General features: G+C 62.6%; 2 protein-coding genes across 2 annotated transcripts; both read right to left on the reverse strand.

The window, feature by feature from the left end:
- Positions 1 to 7,267: 7,267 nt before the first annotated feature.
- Positions 7,268 to 13,628, reverse strand: LOC105471961 (neural proliferation, differentiation and control 1). The gene is made up of 9 exons (XM_011724856.2): positions 13,326 to 13,628; positions 10,428 to 10,574; positions 8,866 to 8,991; positions 8,618 to 8,788; positions 8,476 to 8,542; positions 8,319 to 8,403; positions 8,154 to 8,233; positions 7,779 to 7,875; positions 7,268 to 7,672 (listed from the first exon to the last, which is right to left on the reverse strand). Exons 1-9 carry the CDS (start codon positions 13,435 to 13,437, stop codon positions 7,580 to 7,582), a joined length of 978 nt encoding a protein of 325 aa, XP_011723158.1. The 5' UTR covers positions 13,438 to 13,628; the 3' UTR covers positions 7,268 to 7,579.
- A 2,229-nt stretch (positions 13,629 to 15,857) lies between these two features.
- Positions 15,858 to 21,889, reverse strand: LOC105471962 (ectonucleoside triphosphate diphosphohydrolase 2). Its single transcript, XM_011724857.3, has 9 exons — positions 21,692 to 21,889; positions 20,061 to 20,178; positions 19,032 to 19,182; positions 18,733 to 18,892; positions 18,424 to 18,651; positions 17,806 to 18,060; positions 17,607 to 17,726; positions 16,715 to 16,849; positions 15,858 to 16,632 (listed from the first exon to the last, which is right to left on the reverse strand). The coding sequence occupies exons 1-9, from the start codon at positions 21,806 to 21,808 to the stop codon at positions 16,429 to 16,431; spliced, it is 1,488 nt and encodes a 495-aa protein (XP_011723159.2). The 5' UTR covers positions 21,809 to 21,889; the 3' UTR covers positions 15,858 to 16,428.
- Between the last annotated feature and the right edge of the window lie 1,312 nt (positions 21,890 to 23,201).

Raw genomic sequence — 23,201 nt, forward strand, 5'->3', positions numbered from 1 at the left:
AGCAGAGGGGCTTTCCAGGCTGGAAAGGAAAGGAGTCCTTTTGTCCCTGACGCAAGCAGGCTGGGGGCTGGCACCCGCTCCAGGAAGAGGACAGGACCCAGCTTGAAGAGTTCCTGCTTCCTCTAGCCAGGGCCTGGAGCCTCGGGGCCAGGTTCCTTCTACACCAGCCCATGTTGGGCATCAGCCAGGCTGGGATGGCCCTGCAGGGTCACCCTGACCCCCAGCCAACACCCCACTCTCAGCCACAGTGGCAGGCTCCATCAGCTTCACCCCAACCAGATGGCCGCTCTGCTGCAAAGGACCTTGGGTGGTCCCAGGCACGGACAGACCCAGCCCTCATGCCCAATGTGATGTCCTGGAGATCTCAGTGCAGGTCAGGCTTGGTTTGTTTGTTTGTTTGTTTGTTTGTTTGTTTTCTGAGAAGGAGTCTTGCACTATCGCCCAGGCTGCAATCCCAGCCCTTTGGGAGTCAGGATCAAGTGGTGTGATCTCGGCTCACTGCAACCTCCACCTCCCGGGTCCAAGCGATTCTCCTGTCTCAGCCTCCCGAGTAGCTGAGATTACAGGCACCTGCCACCACGCCCAGCTAATTTTTGTATTTTTAGTAGAGATGGGGTTTTCCCATGTTGGCCAGGCTGGTCTTGAACTCCTGACTTCAGATGATCCACAAGCCTCGGCCTCCCAAAGTGCTTGGATTCCAGGCGTGAGCCACCGTGCCCAGCCAAGTTTGCTTTTTTGTGTGTGGGTTTTTGTTTCTTGGTTTTTGGTTTTTTTTGAGACAGGGTCTTGCTCTGTTGCCCAGACTGGAGTGCAGTGGTGCAGTCACGGTTCACTGCTGCCTCAATCTCCTGGGTTCAAGCAATGCTCCCACCTCAGCCTCCCAAGTAGCTGGGTCTATGGGTGTGCATCACCATGCCTGGTTAATTTTTTAAAATTTTTTGTAGAGACAGAGTCTTGCTATGTTGTCCAGGCTGGTTTCAAACTCCTGGGCTCAAGCAATCCTTCCACCTCGGCCTCCCAGAACACTGGGATTCCAGGAATGAGGACGCGTCTGTCCTGTCAGGTCCTTTGAGGGCTCAGATCGTGTGTCCTGGGAGGAATGGCAACCATGAACTGTTGTCCAGGCCTTTACCCCTCCGAGGGGCCTGCCTCCCACCACCCCGTCCCTGTCCTGTTGTACTCTAGGGCCCCAGGGGCTGCTGGCCTCTCCCTGGCCCCACAGTGAGTACGAGGCTGCCTTGGGAGGGGAACCAGGCAGCTGGAGACTGAAGTGGGAGGATCCCACTGTGGGGACAGAGGCAAGACTGGGACAGGGTGGTAGTCAGAGGCCCCCACCCCTGTGGCCCAGTGTAGCCTCCGAGCTGAGCTGTGCTGCGGAACTTGTGCAACGGCTAGAGGGAGGAAGGCTGGAGGGAGGGGGGCTGGAGGGAGGGGGACTGGAGGAAGGGGGTTTGGAGGGAGGGGGCCTTGGAGGGAGGGGGCTGGAAGGAGGGGGGCTGGAGGGAGGAACTTGGAGGGAGGAGGCTTGAAGGGGGGGCTGGAGGGAGGAGAGCTGGAGGGAGGGGCTTTGGAGGCAGGAGGGATTGAAGGGAGGGAGGCTGGAGGGAGGGGGGCTGGAGGGAGGGGGCTTGGAGGGAGGGGGGCTTGGAGAGAGGGGGACTTTCAGGGAGGGAGGTTGGGGGGGCTGGAGGGAGGGGGCTTGAAGGGTGGGGGGCTTGAAGGGAGGGGGCTGGAGGGAGGGGAGCTTGGAGGGAGGGGGGCTTGAAGGGAGGGGTTCCTGTGGGTATCATGGGAAACTGTCAGCACCTGAGCTGCTTGGTTTAGGGGCTGGCACCAGAGTGGGCAGCCGCCTCCCACCCCTCCCTTCCAGCCCCCCATGTTTTGGGTGATGACCACAGTGGCACCTGGGCCTTTAATCCCACCCCAGCATACTTTTCTGGCAGGGAGCCCCCGGGGAGCCACACCTTGGCTTCAGCCTCACGCCACCCCACCTCTTCTCCCTGCAACGGGCACCCGGTGGCAGCTCCTGCAGGAAGGAGGCTGTCCTACCACACCTGCGGGTGACCCGGCCTCTGGCTGCCAAAGCCCGCCATCCTTCCTGTTTGTGCTGCCAGGCTGGCAGGGTCCCTCGCCACCGACCTCAGCCGCAGCCAGTCTGCTCCCTTCCTGGGTGGATTTGCAGGAGCCTCCCCCACCCTCTGCCCCTAGCTTGCTCCTCCTTGAGGACCCTGGGCAGGGTGGCTGCCATGGGGCCCAGCTGTGCGTGGGAACCTGCGAGCTGGCAAACGGGGATCGGGGGTTTTGCCCAGAAATGGGTCAGAACGAAAGCCTCTCAGAGGAAAGAAAAGGGCATGAGTCAAAGAGAAAGTTGGGGGGGTAGGGGCTCCTCCTCATCTCACCCCACCCAGGCCTCCTGACTCCCTGGGTTTGTGTGGACCCAGGCAGGCAGCCAACCCCAGCTCCGTGGTCTGTGGGCATCGTGATGATCAGGACACAAGCTCTTCCCAGCTGAGCCTTCACTGTGGGCCAGCTTCCCAGTGGATGACCACGGAAGAGGCCTCAACCCAGTGGGCCCCACTCCAGACCAAGAGCAGACCACTGGCCAGTGCCCCCCGCAGACAGCGGCACCTAGGGCAGCAGCAAGGTGAGGGGCACCCAGCCTCAGCCCGAGGGGCGCCTCAGAGAGCGGACTGAGCCTGGCTGTCTCCCTGATCCCTCACCTGCTTCACCGGGTTGGCTTGAGCGAGGCAGTCCAGATGCGTGTCTCGAGCGCCCCCTGGTGGTCTGCTGCAAAGCTACATGGCCCCGGCGAGAAGGGAGCCGGCCCTTCATCCTCAGTAACAAGGTAGAACCGGGGGCTGGAGACACCCTCCGACCCCGCCTTTGGAAAGGTAGGTGGGTGCACGGAGCCTGGCAGGTGGCCAAGGGGACCCCCAAGTGGAGGGACTGGTCGAGGAGCAGCACGGGGTGGTGCAGCAGGTGAGCCCAGCACCTCCCCTCCCACTTTCGTCCCATCGAGCCCCAGGACGTTGGGGGGATCACGTCTGTGTCCTTGTTCTCCCCCAGGTGGAGCTGCTGGGTGGGGCTCTGGTCCTCCAGGGACCCACTCTGCACCCCAAGTTTTGCCCTGACCCGCTCCTCTGTGTTGCGTGGCTGTAGGGGAGGGCTGCAGCCAGGGACTCTGCACCTGGGGCCGGCGCACCCAGCCTCCCAGAGCCAGAAGCTGGGGAGGTCCTCGCTTCCTAGGGTGTCGGCTCGGGGATCACGTGCCCCACATTCTGGGCCAAGCATGGTCCTGCCCCAGCATCTTGCTGGGTTGGGGGCATCTCCGCATAGATGAGTGCCACCCCAGGTTCTCTGCCGGGGTCTGGGCATGTCACCCTTGGGTATCTGTGCTCAGGAGGTCACCAGGTGTGGGCAGGGCACCAAGTGGGGAGGTAGCTGAGGCTGGAAGACACACATCAGTGCCCCGCTGGGCTTTCTCAAGTGGGAACTGCAGAGGGGGCTGGGCTGCCGGGCCAGGGTTAGCAGGCTCAGGTGGGCTCAGGGCTCAGAGTCAAGCCAGAAACCACGGTGAAGTCTGCCTCTTGCTGCCACCAGGGCCCTGGGACAGGGATAGCAACAGCAGAAGGTAAAGTGGAAAGGAAGTAATGGGACCCCAGGCAAGGCTGAGCCAGGTCCCAAGCCCAGGATTGGGGTCTCCAGAGTCCCTGGGGGTCCCCACATGGCAGCTCACCCACAGCCTGGGGCCTGTGGGAGCAAGGGGGCTCCTGATCGCTGGGGGCAGGAGCTTGGACAAAGTTGAAGGCCGTCTGTCTGAATTGGCCGGGGGCCAACGAAAGCCAAAAAGCTGGCGTGGCGGCTTATGCCTGTAATCCCACTTTGGGAGGCCAAGGCAGGTGGATCACCTGAGGTCAGGAGTTCGAGACCAGCTGGCCAACATAGTGAAACCCCGTCTCCACTAAAAATACAGCAATTAGCCAGGTGTGGTGGCGTGCACCTGTAATCCCAGCTACTCAGGAGGCTGAGGCAGGAGAATCGCTTGAACCTGGGAGATGGAGATTGCATATAGCCAACATCGTATCACTGCACTCCAGCCTGGGTGACAGAGTGAGAGTCTGTCTCAAAAAAAAAAAAAAGGCCGGGCGCAGTGGCTCAAGCCTGTAATCCCAGCACTTTGGGAGGCCGAGACGGGCGGATCATGAAGTCACAAGCTCAAGACCATCCTGGCTAACTCGGTGAAACCCCGTCTCTACTAAAAAATACAAAAAACTAGCCAGGCGAGGTGGCGGGCACCTGTCGTCCCAGCTACTCAGGAGGCTGAGGCAGGAGAATGGCGTGAACCCGGGAGGCGGAGCTTGCAGTGAGCTGAGATCCGGCCACTGTACTCCAGCCTGGGCGACAGAGCGAGACACCGTCTCAAAAAAAAAAAAAAAAAAAAAATCCAAAAAGGCGAGTGGGCAGCAGGGTGCTGGGCTGCATGGGGGCCTGTGCTGCAACCGGAGGACCCCAGCCCCCTGCCAGTCCTTCCCCAGCTCAGGCCCACCGGTTCCCTTCTCATGCAGCTGCTCTGGGAGGAAGTCCCTCCTTGCCAATCCCTGAGAGAATGGGCAGCAGGGACCATGGGGACAGGTTGGGGACCCCAAGAAGAGGAACACACTAGGAGGCTGCTCTGGGGACCCTGGGTCAGGCCAGCAGGACAGGTGAGTGTTGTGACCTGAGGGACTGACTGTGGAGTTCCAGGGGAGCCTCCTAGCCAGTGACACACTGGCCTGGGCCAGACACTGCCCTGTGCCCTTGAGTGACGCCCGGGCCTCTCTGCACCTGCCTGCTTTACCTGTGGCTAATGGTTTAGAGTGAAGGACGGTGGGCATGGGCGTGGGCGTGCCGCGTGGGCTCAGCGTCCACCCTGCCCCATGCACGCACCCATCACACCAGGGCCCACACACAGGCTCCCATCACACCCTGCCCATCACAGCAGTGCCCAGAGGGCCATGGAGGCTTCCAGCTGAGGGCCAGCCCAAGGTCACAGTCAAGGAGTGAGAGGTGAGGGTCAAGGGGGCTTCCTGGTCTGGGTGGGCTCTGGCCCCCAAAACACGTTGCTTAGGTCAAGCCAGTCTCCCCCAGTAGAGGTGAGCAATTTTCCCCCAGTCTGCCGGGCCCACCCTTTCTCCAGGGACTGTGCCCAGTGGGTCTTATCTTCGCCATGCCAGGTGTGATGGTTAATACTGTCAACTTGATTGGATTGAAGGACACAAAGTATTGATCCTGAGTGTGTCTGTGAGGGTGTTGCCAAAAGAGATTAACATTTGAGTCAGTGGCTGCAGAGGGCAGACCCACCCTTCATCTGGTGGGCACAACCCAATCAGCTGCCAGTGAATATAAAGGAGAGAAACGTGAAAAGGAGACGATGGGCCTCGCCTCCCAGCCTGCATCTTTCTCCCATGCTGGACGCTTCCTGCCCTCAAACATCAGACTCCAAGTTCAGCTTTGAGACTCAGGCTGGCTCTCCTTGCTCTGCAGCTTGCAGACGGCCTACTGTGGGACCATGTGATCATGTAAGTTAATACTTAATAAACTCCCCTTTTTATATATATATTATATATAATATATAATATATAATATATATAATATATAATATATAATATATAATATATATAATATATAATATATATAATATATAATATATATAATATATAATATATATAATATATAATATATATAATATATAATATATATAATATATAATATATATTATATATATTAAATATATATATTATATATAATATATATATTATATATATATTTCTGTTTTCTTTTTTTTTTAAACACAGAGTCTTGCTGTCTCCAGGCTGGAGCGCGGTGGTGCAATCTCAGCTTACTGCAACCTCCGCCTCTTGGGTTCAAGCAATTCTCTTGCCTTAGCCTCCAGACAGCTGGGACTACAGGCGCCTGCCGCCACGCCTGGCTAATTTTTTGTATTTTAGTAGAGATGGGGTTTTACTGTGTTGCCCAGGCTGGTCTCAAACTCCTGAGCTCAGGCAATCTGCCTGCCTCAGCCTCCCAAAGTGCTGGGATTACAGGCGTGAGCCACCGTGCTTGGCCCCCCTCCATATATATATCTCCTATTAGTTCTGTTCCTCTAAGAGGACTCTGACTGGCCAGGTGCGGTGGCTCACGCCTGTAATCCCAGCACTTTGGGAGGCCAAGGTGGGCAAATCACCTGAGGTTGAGAATTCGAGACCAGCCTGGCCAACATGGAGAAAACTTGTTTCTACTAAAAATACAAAATAAGTTGGGTGTGGTGGCGCATGCTTATAATCCCAGCTACTTGGGAGGCTGAGGCAGGAGAATCCCTTGAACCTGGGAGGCAGAGGTTGCGGTGAGCCAAGATCGTGCCATTGCACTCCAGCTTGGGCAGTAAGAGCGAACCTCCGTCTCAAAAATAAATAAATAAATAAGAGAACCCTGACTAATAATAAGAACATACCAGGGCTGTCTAGGCGCCTGGGCCTCCAGACTCCTAATAACCACTGAGGCGCTTCTGAACCCAGTCCTCCTCCATCCCCAGCGTCAGTGGGACACAGAGTTTCAGCCCCTGCACCCTGACCTGGTACTGGCCTGATCTGGGCACTTTTGACCACATGGTCCCCCACCCTCCCTTGGGGCCACTTTGCTCCAAATTTAGGAGGGGCCAAGTCCCAGCTCCAGGTGTCCAGGCCTCTCCCATCACACCCCTCACCTGGCCCCATGAGTCCACCTGGCTGTGCATAGCTGGTGTCACACAAGTACCTCTGCCTGCCCTCCCCTCTCCGCGTGCTGCAGGGCCTGACGTCCGCGGTCCCCATGAGAAACCCAGACTCAATGTCTGCATCATTTTCCTTCTGCCTGGAGGTGATGGGCACCCACATCCAGGTGTGTGTGGACTGTCCCCTGCTCCAGCCCTCTTTATCACACAGGATGGGGTCTTTCGGACCGTAGAACCAACTCTGGGCTGGCCCAGCCCTATGCTGCACCCTTCCCCTCTCCCACCTGAGTAGAAGGGTCTGCAGGGGTGAGGCCTGGCTGAGGAGGGTGGGGATGATCCTGTGGCCTCTCCTCCAGCTCCACGGGACAGGAAGGTCCTCCTAATGAAGGGACAGAAAGGCCTCCACCCTCTAGGGGTGCAAGAGCAGACGCCAGGGCCCCCACTCAAAGGTCCATCTACCAGGGCCCCACATGGTGGATGGAGACGGCGGAAGATTAACACAAGCCGGCAACACAGGCAGAAGCCGCAGGTCTGAAATGGACTTTAATTGGCTTTTGTCTCTAGAATTCCCCACCCATTCCTGCGCTCCACGGTTCTCCCTGCCCCTCCAGTTTGGGGGTCCAAACCGAACAGGAGAGGTGCAGGGGACCAGGAGGTCTCCTGGCACAAATGTTTGGGGGTCTCCCTGGCAAGGGATCCCAGGGCCTGAAGCCCAAGGCCCAGTCACAAGCACACAGCATCAAAACATGTTTTTAGTGGGAAGCTCCGGGCCCTGCCCCTCCCCGGGGGTCTCGAGGTCAGGGAGCAGGTGGGCGTCTGTCTGCCTCCAGGTCATGGCAGCGCAGGCGGTGAGCCGGGGGCCGGCAGGGGCGCGGACAGTGCGGCGTGGTCGAATAGAGGGTTGCGCACCTCCATTTCCCCGGTCTGCGAACGTGGGTGTCAGGCCGGGCAGTGGGTGGACTGGGGGCATGCTTGCTGGGAGGAAACCCCAGGAGATGGTATGCCCCTCCCTACACCCTGAGGCACTCACTGGGGCCAGGCCCGGGCACTCGTACACCGTGAAGTCTCCGTCCTCATTCTCCTCATCCGAGGAGGCCGTGTCCAGCTCCTTGGGTGGCTCTTTATGCCTGGGTGGGGGGGGGATCGCTGGGTCCTCCCCACACCCTCGAGGTGCCAGTGGCCCAGTCTGGAAGTGGGCACTCAGCCCACCTCAGCCCTGGGGTGGCAGGGGAGCAGAGCCCAGGGTGAAGTTGGCCAGGGGAGGTGAGGGTGCAGGGCGGCAGGGGAGGTGAAGGTGAGGGTGCAGGTGAGGGTGGCAGGGCCCAGGGTAAAGTTGACCAAGGGAGGAGGAGGTGGGGATGGGAGGTGGGTGGGAGGGGGTGGCGGGGCCGGGGCAGCCACTCACCGCTCTAGGCACAGCATCTGCTGCCGCTGGTGCTGGTAGTGGTACATCTCCGCGCTGTGTGCCAGCCGCTGGTCCCCAGGCTGTGGGAAGGAGTAGGGGAGGGGGTGAGGGTCAGGTGGCGGTCAGAGTTGGACGGGAGCCTCAGGGCCGAAGAGGGCCACACACCGAGATCCGGGGCGCTGCAGGTGAGCCAGGGGACTTTGCAGCGGTGTAGTCAGTCTTCTGGGTCAGGCGGATCTCACGCTGCAGCCTGTGGGGAGTGGGGCCTGAGACCTCTGAGCGTGTGGTGCCCTCCCTGCCCTGCCCGCGGCCGCTGGCTCACCTGCACCAGCAGAGAGAGGCTACGGAGAGGGCAGCCACGCCGGCCACACAGAATGCCAGGATCAGCACTGCAGAAGGGGGCGTGTGAGGGCGGCCTCTGCGGGGGGCCCTGCCGCCCCTGCCCACCCCCGACCAAGACCTACCGAGGGCGAGGCCGTCGCCGTGCCCTCCCCGGGGCTCCAGGGGCGACATGTGCACCGGCTCGGATGACACAGGGGAGCCCAGGGAGGTGTGGGGCGTGGGCATGGGGGTTCCTGGAGTGGAGGGGAGGCCCAGCTCCAGTCCTTGTCCCCGTGCTGAGAAGCCCAGGGTGGCTGTAAGAGAGGACAGGTTAGAGCGAGAGCACTGGGCTCGGGACAAGGCCATGGGGCAGGGGAATTGGGGGTCTCACCAGGCTCTGGGAGCCGCTGTCGGGCCTTGGGCAGGGGCGGAGTTGAGTGTCCAGACTCCTTCCGGGCAAGCTCCTGGGCCAGGAAGTCAATCTCATCTTCCAGTCTGGGCTGGGGCCGGCCCCCACCTGGGGAGGGTGAGGGACCATGAGGTGGAAGGACCCCGTCCAGGAAGTAGCCCCAGGCCCGGCCTCCCTGTTCCTGGCAGGTTCCTCCCAGGCGCCTGAGGACTGGAACACGCCTGGGGGCCCTCTCCCTCCCGGATTGCCATGGTGACAGTGTGGGCGCTTCCTGTGAGGGGCAGTGCTTCCCGGAAAGTGGGAGCAGGGCAAGGGGGAGGAGGTGCTAGGGAAATGTCCAAAGACCGGGCAGGGGGAGGAAGGAGTGGGATCTCTCGCCCCAACCCATGTCCATAAAGGGCTGGCCAGCACAGCCCCTTCTGCTTCCCCACCTCCAAGCACCTTCTCAGGCAGAGGGGCAGTGACTCCCCAAGGAGTGCGGGAAAGCCGAAGGAAGTCAAGCATCCGGGTCCCCTCCCCAGGTCGTCAGGAGAACAGGGGCAGCCGTCAGGGGTGGGGCTGGTGGCAGGGCCCCAGTGGTGCCCACTGTGGGCTGCACAGTCCAGGCAGACGCTCCCCGGTAGGCAGGCGATGAGCCCACACAGACCCTTACAGCCACTTCTCAGTGCCCCTCTCGACACCCTCTCCGAGAAGCCGCTGCTGCTCCCACCCCCAGCACCTCTGAGCAAAGCCCTCACCATACCTACAGTCACTCAGTGACTGACCATCCCGACAGATGCGGCTCAGGCTGGCAGGTGGGGCATACCCAGCACCCAGCCGTGCCAGCACGCGTAAACATGTGCCAACAGGTGGACAGGACAGTGAGTGGCGGAAAAGAGCAAGCTGCCTGCGGACGGGGAAGTGGGGGCCTGGAGGGCTTCTGGGCAGACCCTGCAGAGCCCAGGCCCGGGGAGAATGGACCCCTCCTCTCCCGTGGCCACTCCAGCATTTCCTATTGTACAGCCCTTCCCCTAGGAGGGCCTGAGTGCCCCAGACCTGGGTCCAGCTCCATTTGGAAAGGATGGGAAGCTTCGTGGAGAGTGAAGGAGGATCTCCCAGGCCTTGGACCCAACACCCCACAAGGTCCAGGGGTGCTGGGACCACCTGGCACAGGCCTGGGCATCGAGACTTCTTTTTTTTTTTTTTTTTTTTTTTTGAGACATAGTCTCGCTGTGTCGCCCAGGCTGGAGTACAGTGGTGCAATCTCGGCTCACTGCAAGCTCCGCCTCCCAGGTTCAAGCGATTCTCCTGCCTCAGCCTCCCGAGTAGCTGGGATTACAGGCATGCGCCACTACACCCGGCTATTTTGTATTTTTGGTAGAGACAGGGTTTCACCTTGTTGGCCAAGCTGGTTTTGAACTCCTGACCTCAAGAAATCCACCTGCCTGGGCCTCCCACAGTGCTGGGATTACAGGCGTGAGCCACCGCGCCCGGCCGGCCGCTTCTTACAGGGAGAGGTTCACGCAGGGACATCCCCCCATCGACTTCCCCCTTTGCCCTCGTACCCGGAGGCCGGCGCATCCTGGGCACACAGAGCCCTTGCTGGTCCTCCTGGAAGGGTTGAAGGCAGGGCCCACAGGCATGTGCACCAGGGGGACACCGTGCCCGCCTCTTCAGGGCACAGTCCAGGCTCCCGGGACAGGCGGCTGCATCTGGGAAGGAAGCAGAAGGCAGGGCCGGCTCACGGCCCCGCAGGGCTCGGCCCCTGCACATGGCAGCGATGACACCCCGGGAGCTGGCCAGGCTTGGTTCTGGCCATTGTTCTGGACAGGCCCTTCCTCCCTGCCGCAGGGGCTCAGAATCAGGAAGCAAACAGTCCTAGAACTTCTCAGAACTACCCTGCCCCTCCCCCTCCCCGGGTCCACTTCCAGGCCTGATAGAGCCCTCAACTCAGAAGCTGAGCCTCACTGTCCAGGCAGTGCTGAGTTCTCTTGGGCAGGGCCGTGCAGCCCCACAAGCCCAGTCTCCAGCCTCAACATGCCCCACAGCGAGCCAGGAACCCTATCCAGATTGGAAGTCCCAGAGGGAAGGGCCCAGGTCTGTCTCTGGGGAGCAGCAAACGATGCTGCCAGAGGCCTCTCCTTCCCGTGCGGCTCTGCCTTGAACCCGGCACTGAACAAATGCGCAGCCTGGAAGAAGGGACGCGGCTCCTCCAGCCTCTGGCTTGTCCCCCAGGCACCAAGGAGACCTAAAATGGAGTCTGCTGGCCTCACTGACCTCAGACACACAACACAGGCAGGTCACTCCCAAAGCCACACCACCAGGGGCTGCAGTCAGAGGCCAGGTGGCACCCGAGGGCCTCAGGAGGCCAAGGCTGGCAGTGCTGGGGACGGCAGGCCAGACACTAGTTCCTGACCACACTTTCATCTCGCTGATGAGGGGCCCAGGCCACGGTACCAGCTGACACATGTGGCTAATCAATCTTATCCTGGTGCTGGAGAACTGGGCGAGAGAGCAATAGCCCTCTGCTTCAGTTTCCCCTCTGGGATGCAGGAGCTGAGTTGTCTCAAAGCTAAAGAATGTCCCCAGTCACAGCGAGCCAGTGGAGCCAGGGGAACCCCAGCAGGGCCATCAACCCTGCTTGGGGAGTCTGCAGTGGGACCTCGGGCTAACCAAGACTCTTCCTCTCTGCCCAGCCCCACACTGCACACTGCAGGCGGGCCACTGGGGCCACACGGGGCATCTGTCCTTCTCCAGACCTTGGCTGGCTGGCTTGGTTTCCTTGGTAACCTGACACTCAGGGCCCTCAGGCTGTCGGCTTCCCTTCAAGGCAGTTCCAGCAGCCTCAGCAGCTGCAGTGGCAGGTGGGCACAGGAGCCAATGCCAGGCACTGCCCACCCTCCATGACCTGGGGCAGCAGCCTCAGTATCAGTGGGCCGGGACTTGGGCATGTTAAACATTAAACCTGTGCCCTGGGCCCACCTGCCAGCTTGGCACCTGGCGAGTAAGGCAGTCCCTACCCCTGTGCTGATAACCCACAGTCCACCATGCCAAAGGCAGGGGCCTGAGGTACAAAGCTGGCTCTAGGGTCTGGGTTCCAGGCCCCTCCCAGACCCTTATTCTCCAGCCCAGGAGCCTCCATCCCCCACTTCCTCCTCCTGAGAGGTCTCAGGAACAAGAGCAGCTAGAGAGTGGTTGGCACCCCCCACCACTCAACGTCTGGGCTGCCTGAGGGCCCTCCCTTCCAAGCACTGGGCACTGGGAGTGGGGGGGTTGCCTAGGGAGGGCCCTGCTAGGTCTCCTGGTGAGGCAAACATGAAGCTGCAGAGGCCCGTGAACTGAGGACTGGCACCCGCCACCCACCCGGGCTCAGCACAGCAACTGCAGCCCCGTTTCCTGAATAGGTGGCCTCCGCCTTTCCTGGCCAACCACACTCTGACTCTCGGAAGCCTGTCCTGTTCATGCCCACCTCCCATCCAGGGGCACTGTGCCCAGGAGGAAGCCGGCCTCACTCTGGTCTCTTGAGACCACACATGCAGAACCAGGCTGCCCAGGTCAGCGCCTCAGCTGTGCCACAACCCACTTAACTTCTCCATGCCTCAGTTTCCTTGCCTGTAAAATGGGCTCGCAGTACCTCTTCTGCAGGGCTACCAGGAGGATTGCACGAATGCAGTCACAGTCTCCCAGTTCAGTCCCCCCAGAAAAAGGTCAGCTTTGCATCCTGGGTTCCTGCAGGGAGCTCTGCTCTCTGGAACCTCAGGACCCATCTGTGCAGCTGGACCCTGGGCTTATCACCCTCCTCCGGAGTCCACCTGCAGCCCTCAGTCCCAAAGAGAATGCCAGTGTCCTCGAGGGCAGGGGCTGCAGGAGGAGGCTCTGAGGCTACAACAGCCTCCCCACATTGAAGCTAGAACAGGACCCCGAGCCGGCGCCATCAAGTGTCCCCGGAACTTCAGCGCCCACCATGGCGCACAAGGCCGGTGCCCCGCGCCACCCAAGGAGTGAGGACAGGCAGAGTAGCACTAGGCCCCGACCCCGGGACGCGCACGGGCAGCGAAGCCGGCGGGCACTCAGGGCCAGCCCGCACCCGCAGGAGCCCCGAACACGGAGACACACAGAGATGCAGGCAGACTCCCAGCGGGCCCGCCCAGAGCCAGATGGCCGCGGCACCGAGGCCTGAGCCAGACGGGTTCCCTGAGGAAGAAGCCAGGAACCTCAGGTTCGCCTCCGGGAACCGGCAGAAACCCCATCCGGCGCGGCCTTTCGAGGCTCCGCGCTGCGCCCTCCCGCCGGACCTGTTTATTCCATCCTGGGCGAGGCGGGGCCGCCGCCACTAGCGGACCCGGCCTGCAGGGCCTGCGGGCCTGGGAAGGGCAAGGGCGGCGGCGCCCGGCAACCCGGTCCCCGCCTGGCGATCCCGGCCCCGGGGCGCCCCGCGGCCTGCGCCCGGCGCGCTCGCTCACCCGGGTGGCCGGCGGCGGCTCCACGCAGGGCCGCGCCTAGGACGAGGCCGGAGAGCAGCAGCCGCAGCAGCCGCAGGTGCCGCGGGGAGGGCGGAGGCAGCGGCGTCGCCATCCTTCAACGCCGCCGCCGGGGCAGCATGGCACCGCGAGGCCGGGGGCTCGGCGCGGGCTCCGGGCTCCGCGTCGGGAGCAGCGGAGGCAGCCGGGGAGGACGGAGAGGAAAGAGGAGGCGGAGGCCAAGGAGAAGGAGGAGGAAGAGGAAAGGCACGGGCGGCGGCGCTGACGCTGCAGCAAGGATCCGGGATGGAGGCGCCAGCGAGGCGCGCGCGCGGAGACTGCGCCTGCGCGCTCCACCTGCGAGGGAGGGAGGGCGGCTCCAGGCTGCACCCCCTCCCCCTGCTCCAGTTCTGGTCCCCTCTCCGGGCCGCTCTGTACCTCTCTCGGCCTCAGGGTGTCTCGGCACCTGCGGCCTCCGGGGCCGGTGCAGTTCCCAGAAGTCCGGCTGTGTTTGGGCCGCGGGTGGGTGTCTCCGGGATGCGCTCCCTTCTGGCCTCTTCCCGGTAGGACTCTCAGCCCCTCACCCGCACCCGCGATGGGGCAGAGGACCTGTATGGGCCTAGCCTCTCGAGCGCACAGGGACACAGGAGCGCCGGGCTCACGCAGACAGGTGCTCACAAGCTGAGCAGGTGCGCAGGGAGGCACAGGTGTGCCCACAGAGGCAGAGGCACCCCCACTCGCGGGAAAAGCAAATACAGGAACGCAGAACGGCCCCGGCCCCGACTGCAGCTTTGGCTGGAGCCGGCGGCCGCGCTCAGTGAGGCCACCAGGGGGCAAGAGTGACCCAGAGCCACTGAGGACTGCAGCTGGGAGCTGTCCAAGGTGTTCACGGTCCCCAGGTGAACCCTTTAGCTCCCCCAGGACAACGGGCATTTTTTTTTTCTTTGAGACAGAGTCTCTGTCGCCCAGGCTGGAGTGCAGTGGTGCCATTTCGGCCCACTGCAACCTCCACCTCCCGGGTTCAAGTGATTCTCGTGCCTCTGCCTCCCGAGTAGCTGGGATTACAGGCGCGTGCCACCACGCTGGGCTAATTTTTGTATTTTTAGTAGAGACGGGGTTTCACCATGTTGGCTCAGCTGGTCTTGAACTCCTGCCCTCAGGTGATACGCCAGCCTCAGCCTCCCAAAGTGCTGGGATTACAGGCGTGAGCCACTGTGCCCAGCTGACAATGGGCATCTCTGATGCCCCCCTTGCACCTCACCTGTTGCCTCCCAAGAGCACGCCCATCCCATCCCACTAGAAACCTCCCTCGACTAGTCATTCAGAAAACAAGAGTGAGACCTCCAACCCGGGATGTCCCCTTGGTCCTTCCAGTCTCAGAACTCCAAAGCTGGGGCTGGCTGCCCTCAGGTTTATCAAATGACTAAAAAAAAAAAAAAAAAAAAAAAGCTGGGCGCGGTGGCTCAAGCCTGTAATCCCAGCACTTTGGGAGGCCAAGACGGGTGGATCACGAGGTCAGGAGATCGAGACCATCCTGGCTAACACGGTGAGACCCCGTCTCTACTAAAAAATACAAAAAAACTAGCCGGGTGAGGTGGCGGGCGCCTGTAGTCCCAGCTACTCGGGAGACTGAGGCAGGAGAATGGCGCAAACCCAGGAGGCGGAGCTTGCAGTGAGCTGAGATCCGGCCACTGACTCCAGCCTGGGCGACAGAGTGAGACTCCGTCTCAAAAAAAAAAAAAAAAAAAAAAAAGGTGTAGGGGGGAAGGAGCAGGGTAAGAATCACCATCCTCCCAGGACACTGAACAGAGAGACAGCGTCTAAACTCACTTCCCAGAAAGTTGAGGAGGCGAGTGGGCAAGACCAGGCCTTCCCATCCTGGAGAAGACTGGCTTGGGGAGGGGCTGCGGGGCCTGGCCAGGGCTGCAGGATGCCTCTTGGAAGTGTAGGACACTCAGTCCCAGGTGAGAAGGGCAAGTTGCCCTGTGACAGTGCATGGCCTGGCTCCACAGCCAGGTTCTGTGCAAGATTCCTGCCTCTGGGTCCTGGTCCTGATCTCATCTCCCACCCCTGTGCCACCTCCTGATGAGGACCTGCCCTCCCTCCACTCTCTACCAGCACTGACTGCCCCCTAGGAAGCCGCCTGGCTGGCTGCCACCCACTCTCCACCACCTCCCTGACCCCTACCCTCCAGTGAGTGGTACAGGCTCACTGTACTAGGACCCAACCTCCAGTCTGGCCTTGGTCACCAATGCAGATCTGGATGTGATGGTTTTGGGGAACTCTGCTGGCCAGAGAAGACTCAAGGTCCCAGGAATGCTCCCTCGGGCCAACCATTCCTGCAGCTACTCTAGGCTGCCACGGCACAGCAGGGGAGCAGCCAGTGCCCCAGGCCTGGCTCCAGAGCAGAAAACAGTAGGGAGGGCTGGTGTCCACCCTCAGGACCAGGGGTAGGCCTGTGCTGCCAGAACGGCGGGAAGGTGGGGCACAGGCCACAGCAAGGATGCCCCATCCCACAGACACTCTCCTTTCACGTCTCTAGGAAAATCTTTTTATTACAAAACTTTTACAAGTAGGTGCTGGGCTGGCTGCCAGCCCGTGGGCTGTGACCCTCCCCAGTAAAGACGCAGACCCCACAGACGGAGCCTCTAAGGGCTGATTCTCGGAACCAAGGCCCCACTCCCTGGAGACCCAGCCCTGAGGAGGAGGAGGAGGAGGAGCACGGGGCCTGCAGTGACGCCCAGGCTGAAGCCGCTCAGGGAGCTGGATTGATCGCTCTTTGCCCACTGGGGCCCCTGTGGGTACCAGAGTCTCAGTTCCCATTTCCTGGGCTGCCTAAGGGGCAGAGACGCTGAGGGTGGGGTGGAGGGATGGAGAATACAGTGCTGGAGTGGAGGGATGGAGCATACAGTGGGAGGGTGGAGGAGTGGGGGATAGAGGGTGGGTGGAGGAATGCAGGATACAGGGGAGAGAGGTAGGTACGGGGTGGGGGTGGGTGGAGGAATGCAGGATACAGGGGAGAGAGGTAGGTACAGGGGTGGGGGTGGGTGGAGGGGTGGGGATACAGCGGTGGGGGGAGTGATGGCACAGCTTCCCCCGCCGGCCCCTAAATGGTGCTTGGCAGCTTGGCGGAGTGCACCTGATGCAGCAGCAGGACAAGCGCAGCCAGCAGCGCGGAGGCGAAGAGCAGCAGGAGGACGACCCAGGAGCTGAAGTCCGTGCCCTTGCGCAGCCCCGGCGGGTCGGCGGGGATCAGGTTAGTCAGGTTCAGCATGTAGCCGAGCGCCCAGCCCACTGCAGTGTCCGCGGCCTGCGGCGAAGGGCGTGGCCTCAGCTCCCGAGAGGCCCCGCCCCCCCAAGGGCGGCCCCGCTCCGCTCCGGCCCCAGCCCACCTTCTTCTGGAAGATCACACCGCCGAAGGCGCGCTCGTCGAATCCGTAGCCGCGACTCAGCAGCTGCTGCACGAACATGGCCCCGGCGCAGTAGTCGGCCAGGTGGGCCTGTTGCCCCGGCACCCGAGCTTGCAGCTGGGATGCGGGCAGGACACAGTCAGGCAGGCGACCACCAGGAGGTCTCCGCCCCACGGGGAGAGGGGGCCGGCGGCGTGCTTCACCCCTCCCCAGACACACACGGGCGGTGCAAGGCCAGAGACCACCACACAGGCCTGGACACGAATGGCAAGACCGAGTCTAAGGGGCACCCCCGGCTGGGCACGCTTCCATCCCTCCCCAGCCAGCCTGGAAGGCCAGTGAGGAGGGACAGCAGGCATGGCCACCAGGGAGCAGGGGCAGCAACACGTTGGTGTGTGGCCAGGGGAACAGGAGTAGCTCCAGGCCTGAGTCCCAACCTGCCCCACCCCAGTCTGAGACTAGGCCCTGGGAGGACGAGATAGGGCCTCGCTCACCACCCCAGTCTTGGGACAGCTCGTACGTTTCTCTTGGAGTCTCCAGTGGGCACACTCCCTGTGCCCAGCCCTACTTCCATCTTCCCTTGCATGGCACCATGGAGGGACCAGTAGCAGAGCCAGAAACCTGGGCACCGGCCTCCCCTCTGCCCTCCAGATCTGGGATGAGGGTCGGGCCTGGCAAAGCTTCTCCAGCCCGCCCGACTTGTTCACAGCCTCCCGGCCACATCCCCGCCACCTCTGGAGTCAGCCTGATGCCTGCCATCGCCCCCACTGCAGCGGGTACTCCGAGAGGCCCCTCCATGCAGGGCTGGGGAGGTATGCGGACATGAAGGCTGAGCCCTTCCACACGGCCCTGGAGGAGGGGGAGCGGGACTCACCTGAGCCCAGGTCTGGTTGCAGACGTTCACTGCGGCGGCCTCCAGCTGCTGTAGGGTGGCCACGGGTAGCCCCATGGAAGTCCGCAGGAAGTTCACCGTGTAGAAGAAGGCAGAGAAGGCCTGTAAGGGGGCACAGGCACGCTGTGAGCAGACCCCAGCAGCTCAGGGCACCTGCCGCCACCCGTCTGCCCCTACTCACGATAAAGTTCCCAGCCACTGGGGGCTGGAAGACGCCATTGAAAGAGCATCGGGAGAAGGGGCAGGAGGAGAAGCTGAAGAGCCCAGAAACCAGATCTCGGCAGAGGTGGGGGTCACTGCTTCCCGACAGGCTGACCCGCGCGCTGCTGTTGAAGGTCTGGGGCCGCTGGGCCACGGTGCATGGTGACTGGTACACATCCCCGAGCAGCACGTGGGTGGAAAAGCCCCTTGGCCAGCAGGGGTGGAAGCTGTGGGTCTGGGGGAATCACCAGCATGACAGGGCGGCACCACCGCCGCTCCAGGGGGCCAGCCTGACAAACCTCCCCCAGGTCTCACTCTGGCAACCTCACTTTTGTGCTCAGGGGCAATCCATGGTTCCCCACTGCCTGCTTGACAGATCCCAACGCCCCTGACCGGGCTCCCTCTGACAGACATCCCTGGCCCTCCCTTCTCCAGGCCCAGCCCAGCCACTGGCCCTTTGCTCACGCTCTGACCCTCCCACCTGTCTTTCCAGCCACTTAAAGCCCAGCCTGGAGAAGCTTTCCACAGCACGGTGGCTGTCCAGGCTCCGCTCCAGGAGGGGACGGTGCAATGCAGGTCAGCCAGGGTGGAGGGGCACCTGGAGAGCGCTGGCGAGCAGCCGCTGGAGGACCTGGTCACGGCCGTAGCAGAGGAAGCTGTGGGTGTAGACTCGGTAATGCTGGCCGTAGAGACGCAGCTGGACCTCACTGGCTCTGTCCTCAGCCAGACTGGTCGTCTCAAAGGTGATCTGGGTGGAGGCACCCCCCAGGTCCATGGCCCCCAGCGTCCCCTTCCGTGGCCGGAACCACCGGCCCACCCAGCCATACTGTGGAGAGGGAAGTGTGGGGTCAACCAGGGACTGAGGGCACCCACGCCCCCTGGCTCTTTGGCTACCTGCTGGGCCCACCTTGATGAAGTTCTCGAGCAGGTAGTTGGCAGTCACCCAGCCAAACACCCCCTCTTCCTGGCCCGAGAGGATGCGTGCACCCCGGAAGTCAAAGGGGTACTGGGTCAGTGTGTGCGTCACTGCCGTGAGCACACTGGTTGAGGCCTCTGGATTGGTCAGGCTGCAAAACACAGAGAACTCCAAGAGGCCTCCTCCCCAGGTGGCTGTGAGCCTGCTGTGGCAGTACTCGGGGTCCACCCCACAAGGGGTCACAGCCAAAAGCTATCATGGGGACAGGGCCAGGGCACAGGCACACTCACTTGAGCAGGCGCATACCCGCTGTGGCTCCCAGGTAGAGAGGCGTGCCCGCGTGTCTCTCTTTGGGCACATCCCGAAGCGCCTGTTCAAGGCATCCAACAAGACTCTGGCCGGCCCCAGAAGGGTTGTCTGCGTAGCTGGAGATGCCCCCGCCTAGAGGAAGGCAGAGAGATGAACCTGTGCCTCACGGGCAGCCCCTAGGTGGGCCGTAGGCCAGGAGAGTGAGAGTGGGGGTAGGAGCCATGGGCTCCCTGACCAGGTGGCACACCTTCCCAGCTTAAGCCCCCAGAAATGCCCAGGTTAGAGCAAAGGGGCCCAGCTGCCACCTAGAGACCGAGGCTGCTGCCTGCTGAGAGGGTGTGAGTGCAGGGGCTAGGACAAAGCCCTGGGCATGGTCGACCCAAGTTGGCCTCCTGGGGCCTGCCTGGGTATGCCCGCCAGGCCCCCAGACCTCCTCCTGCTCCATCTGGGGCACAGAAGCCAATATGGGGCCCGGCAAGGCCCAAACCTCCTACCTGCTGCCTGGGCTTCCTTTCTTTTTTTTTTTGAGACGGAGTCTCGCTCTGTCGCCCAGGCTGGAGTGCAGTGGCCGGATCTCGGCTCACTGCAAGCTCCGCCTCCCGGGTTCACGCCATTCTCCTGCCTTAGCCTCCTGAGTAGCTGGGACTACAGGCACCCGCCACCTCGCCCGGCTAGTTTTTTGTATTTTTTTAGTAGAGACGGGGTTTCACCGTGTTAGCCAGGATGGTCTCGATCTCCTGACCTCGTGATCCGCCCGTCTTGGCCTCCCAAAGTGCTGGGATTACAGGCTTGAGCCACTTCCTTTCTAGAATGCAAACGACGACTCCTGGCCCCACCCAGGCGGAGGGGGCCCAGCCTGTCTTTCTTTCCAGGGCTTCTGCCTGGAGTGAGCCCCACCCAACAGTAAGCAGAAGGCCCTAAGTGCTTGGAAATGCACCGGCTAAGGCTGGAGAGGGCCCCAGAGACCCTGCAGTGAGTGGATGTCCTGGCTGGGCTGGGCTGGGTCTCACCTGGAACATCACAGGAGCTGTGCTGGCCCACGATGCCTGTGTCGTTCTCCTTGTCTGCCGGCCACTTGTAGATAAACATGGACGTGTGTGAAGAGCCAGCGTCCAGGACAATGCCGTACTGGGGGGAGGGGAAGGGAGTCAGCCTGGTGTGTCTGGGGGCCCTGACACCCTGACACCAAACGTGAAGTTGGGTGCCTCCAGTTTGCCACCCCCTTACACGCAGTCATGTGCCAAGCCTCATGCTAAAGCTCAGAGGAGGCCAGGACAACTGTGGTTGGAAGGAGAACGGCGGGGGGAGGTGACTCTTCCCTCCTGACTACCTGAAGCCAGCATGCCAGGGTCTGGGCAGCAGCCTTCCTGGCAAGGGCAGACTGAGGGACTGAGTCAGCGATAGAGGGACAGAGGGTCCCCAGGGACTTTTCCTTGGGGCACAAGGTCCCCAGGCTCAGGGAGAAGAAGCTCTGCTGCAGGAGGAGCCCCTAGAGTCCCTCTTCCTTCTTCCCCTCTTCCTTCCTCCCCTCTCTCCTTCCAACTCCTCTGACCAAACCTGAGGATGCAGGAGGCCGGGCCCAGGATGCAGGAGGCAGGGCCCAGGTGAAGAAGGTCCGCCAAGGCTGGCCGTGGGCCTCAGAGCCAGGTGGGCTCTAAAGACACGTTTTCCCTAGGCCTCCAAGCCAGGGCCAGAGAGAGAAGCTGGCCCTGCCCTGCTGGGGGCGCTGGGTGGGCGTTCCTACAGACCTGGGTGGCACGAGCTAGTAAATGCCCCTTTCCAGTTCCTGCCCCAGCGTCCTGGATCCACTGGGAAAGCTGGGGACCAGTCTCCCAGGCCCAGGGGCCAATTCCAGCCTGTGAGAGGGCTGCACCAGTCCATCCCCACCAAGGTCTCCCCAGAGCCCAGAGCATCAACAGGCCAGGGTGTGCACCGCCACCCAGCCATCCTGCAGAACCGCAGAGCTGCCCGCTTCTGACTCCCCACCGGGCTGGGGGGCTTGGCTCTCCTCCCCACCCTCCACAAGCCCAATAAAGGGTTAAAGGGGCCGGTCAGGAGGTCCCTGGGCCTGCTGGAGTGGAGATCCGGGCTAGCCTGCTCCAACTTTTTGAGGACCTGCCAGGGCTGCTCCGGTCAAGCCCTCCTCTCTCTCTGGGCTACCCTTGTGTCCCAGAGGGGGTCCTGGGCTTGTGGATCCCTATCTGGGCTGAATACCCAGTTGATGTGCCTCTAACCACACCCTCCGGGGCGGCAGCACAGGGCAGAAGTGGCCCAGAGTGCCCCTGGAGGCCCGCACAAGGCTGGGGGCGGGCGTCTGGCAGCACCCAGGGGGCATCGCCGGGGCTGCATCCCGGGAGCGGGGACACAGCCTCTGGGCTGCGTTGACGGGCTCGCGGCGAGCGCGGAGTTCCCGGGACTTGTTCCTCCGGCACCGCGTCGTCCTGGAAGCGACACCGCCACCCCGCGTACCTGGTTGGGGAGCGCAAAGCGCGGAACCCGGGACCCCACCCAGCCCTCCAGGAGCAGAGCGCGGTGGGGGTCTTGGGCTGACCCTGCTCGGGTTCCCAGCCGCGCACCCCCTCCCCGGCTCCCGGGCCCGGCCCGCTGCTCCCGGACTTGCGCTGGGTGCCCGGGCGCGCACCTTGAGGGCGGGCGGCTCCCGGATGTCGCGGGTGGGGACGCACAGCAGTAGGAGCCCGGCGAGGCCCGCGGCGGCCAGCAGCAGCGGCGGCAGCAGTGACCGCACCTTCCCGGCCATGGGCGGGCGGGCGCGCGGGAGGACGACGCGTGGAGCCAGAGAGTGCGGGGAGCCGGAGGCGGAGGCGGGCTGGGCCGCGGGACCGTGGGGTAGGGACCCCGGGGCGGGACGAGGGGCGGGAGGCCCGCCCCCGTCCCGCCCACCACCGGCCACGCCCACGGGCGGACGGGTTCCGCCTCTGCGCCCGAGCTCCCGCGGTCCGGCCCCCGCAGGTGAGACGCGGGCGCGGCTGAGTCACCGGCGCTGCTCCCCCTCTGCCGGGTCTCAGCCCGGGCGTCCCGCGGCTACGGCCCACCTTCCCCTTCCCGCCCACTCAGCAAGGGGATCCCCCGGCCGTGGAGGCAGGAGACCTGGCGTGGGGGTGGGCGGGCGAGGCTGGCTCGGAGGGTCCGGCTCTGGAGAGCCGCGCTTTTCCCGTGCCCGGGAAAGGAGGCCAGACTCGCTTGCAGGAATGAGGCACTGTCGGCTGCGGAGCCACGCGGGCCCCGGGCTGGGGACTCAGGAGGAAGCCGAGGGTCAGCACCTGCTTGTGGAGCAAGGCCCTGACGCCAACTCCCAGGGCTGGTGAGGACCAGGCTGGCCTGCGGGATGCCCTCCCGGCCAGCGAGGATCCGCCAGCCTGCGGCGCTGAGCTAGCGCAGGGCAGCTCCAGAGACACTCATCTGACCCAGGCCGGACCTACCCTTGAGGCCCAGTCAGATCCACCTCACCTGGGCCCTGTACTGAGGTGAAGGTGAGGACGCAGGGGCGGGGAAGGGCAGAGACGGCCCAGGTCACACCGAGCGTAGAAACAGAAGAGAAGCAGCATAGACTGGGCCAAAGGTCCCTGCCTCCCAGCCCAAGGCCTCGGCCGCTCCTGCTGCCCCTCGGCCTAAGGGACCCAGAGGCTTGGGCTGCGGAGGCCAGAGGAGGCTTCCCCAGGACGGGAGCAGGCGGGGCCTCTACACGGCCTGAAAGACAAGGAAGAGGGTCCCCAGGCCAGGTTTGGGGTGCGGGTCAGCAACGGGGACGTCCCCAGGCTTCTGGGGAGACCTGGGGCAGGCGAAGCGCAGCTGGCCCTAGACGCAAGCCCTGCCCCCTCAGCCCTACGACATGGCTGGCCTTTGGGCTCTGAGGCCTCACAGGTCCCGCATCCCAGCCCGTCCAGGGGCCGCCCCCTTCGCGCCTGCTGCAAAGTGGGAATTCTTGTCCCAATAATTCCAGCCTCACAGCGTCAGGGAGCCACGAGGCAAGGCCACCAGGGAGTGCGGGCTGCTGGGGCCCAAAGGGCAGCCCCCACAGGGCAGGGTCCAGACCATGCATGGCCTTCTGGAACGGGCAGTGACAATTGTGCCGGGATTGCTGCCTGGGCTGAGGGTCTGGCGCCACGGGCCCAGCAAAGGCATCTTTCTTC

Source organism: Macaca nemestrina, chromosome 14 (assembly GCF_043159975.1).
Source record: "Macaca nemestrina isolate mMacNem1 chromosome 14, mMacNem.hap1, whole genome shotgun sequence".
NCBI lineage: Eukaryota > Metazoa > Chordata > Mammalia > Primates > Cercopithecidae > Macaca > Macaca nemestrina.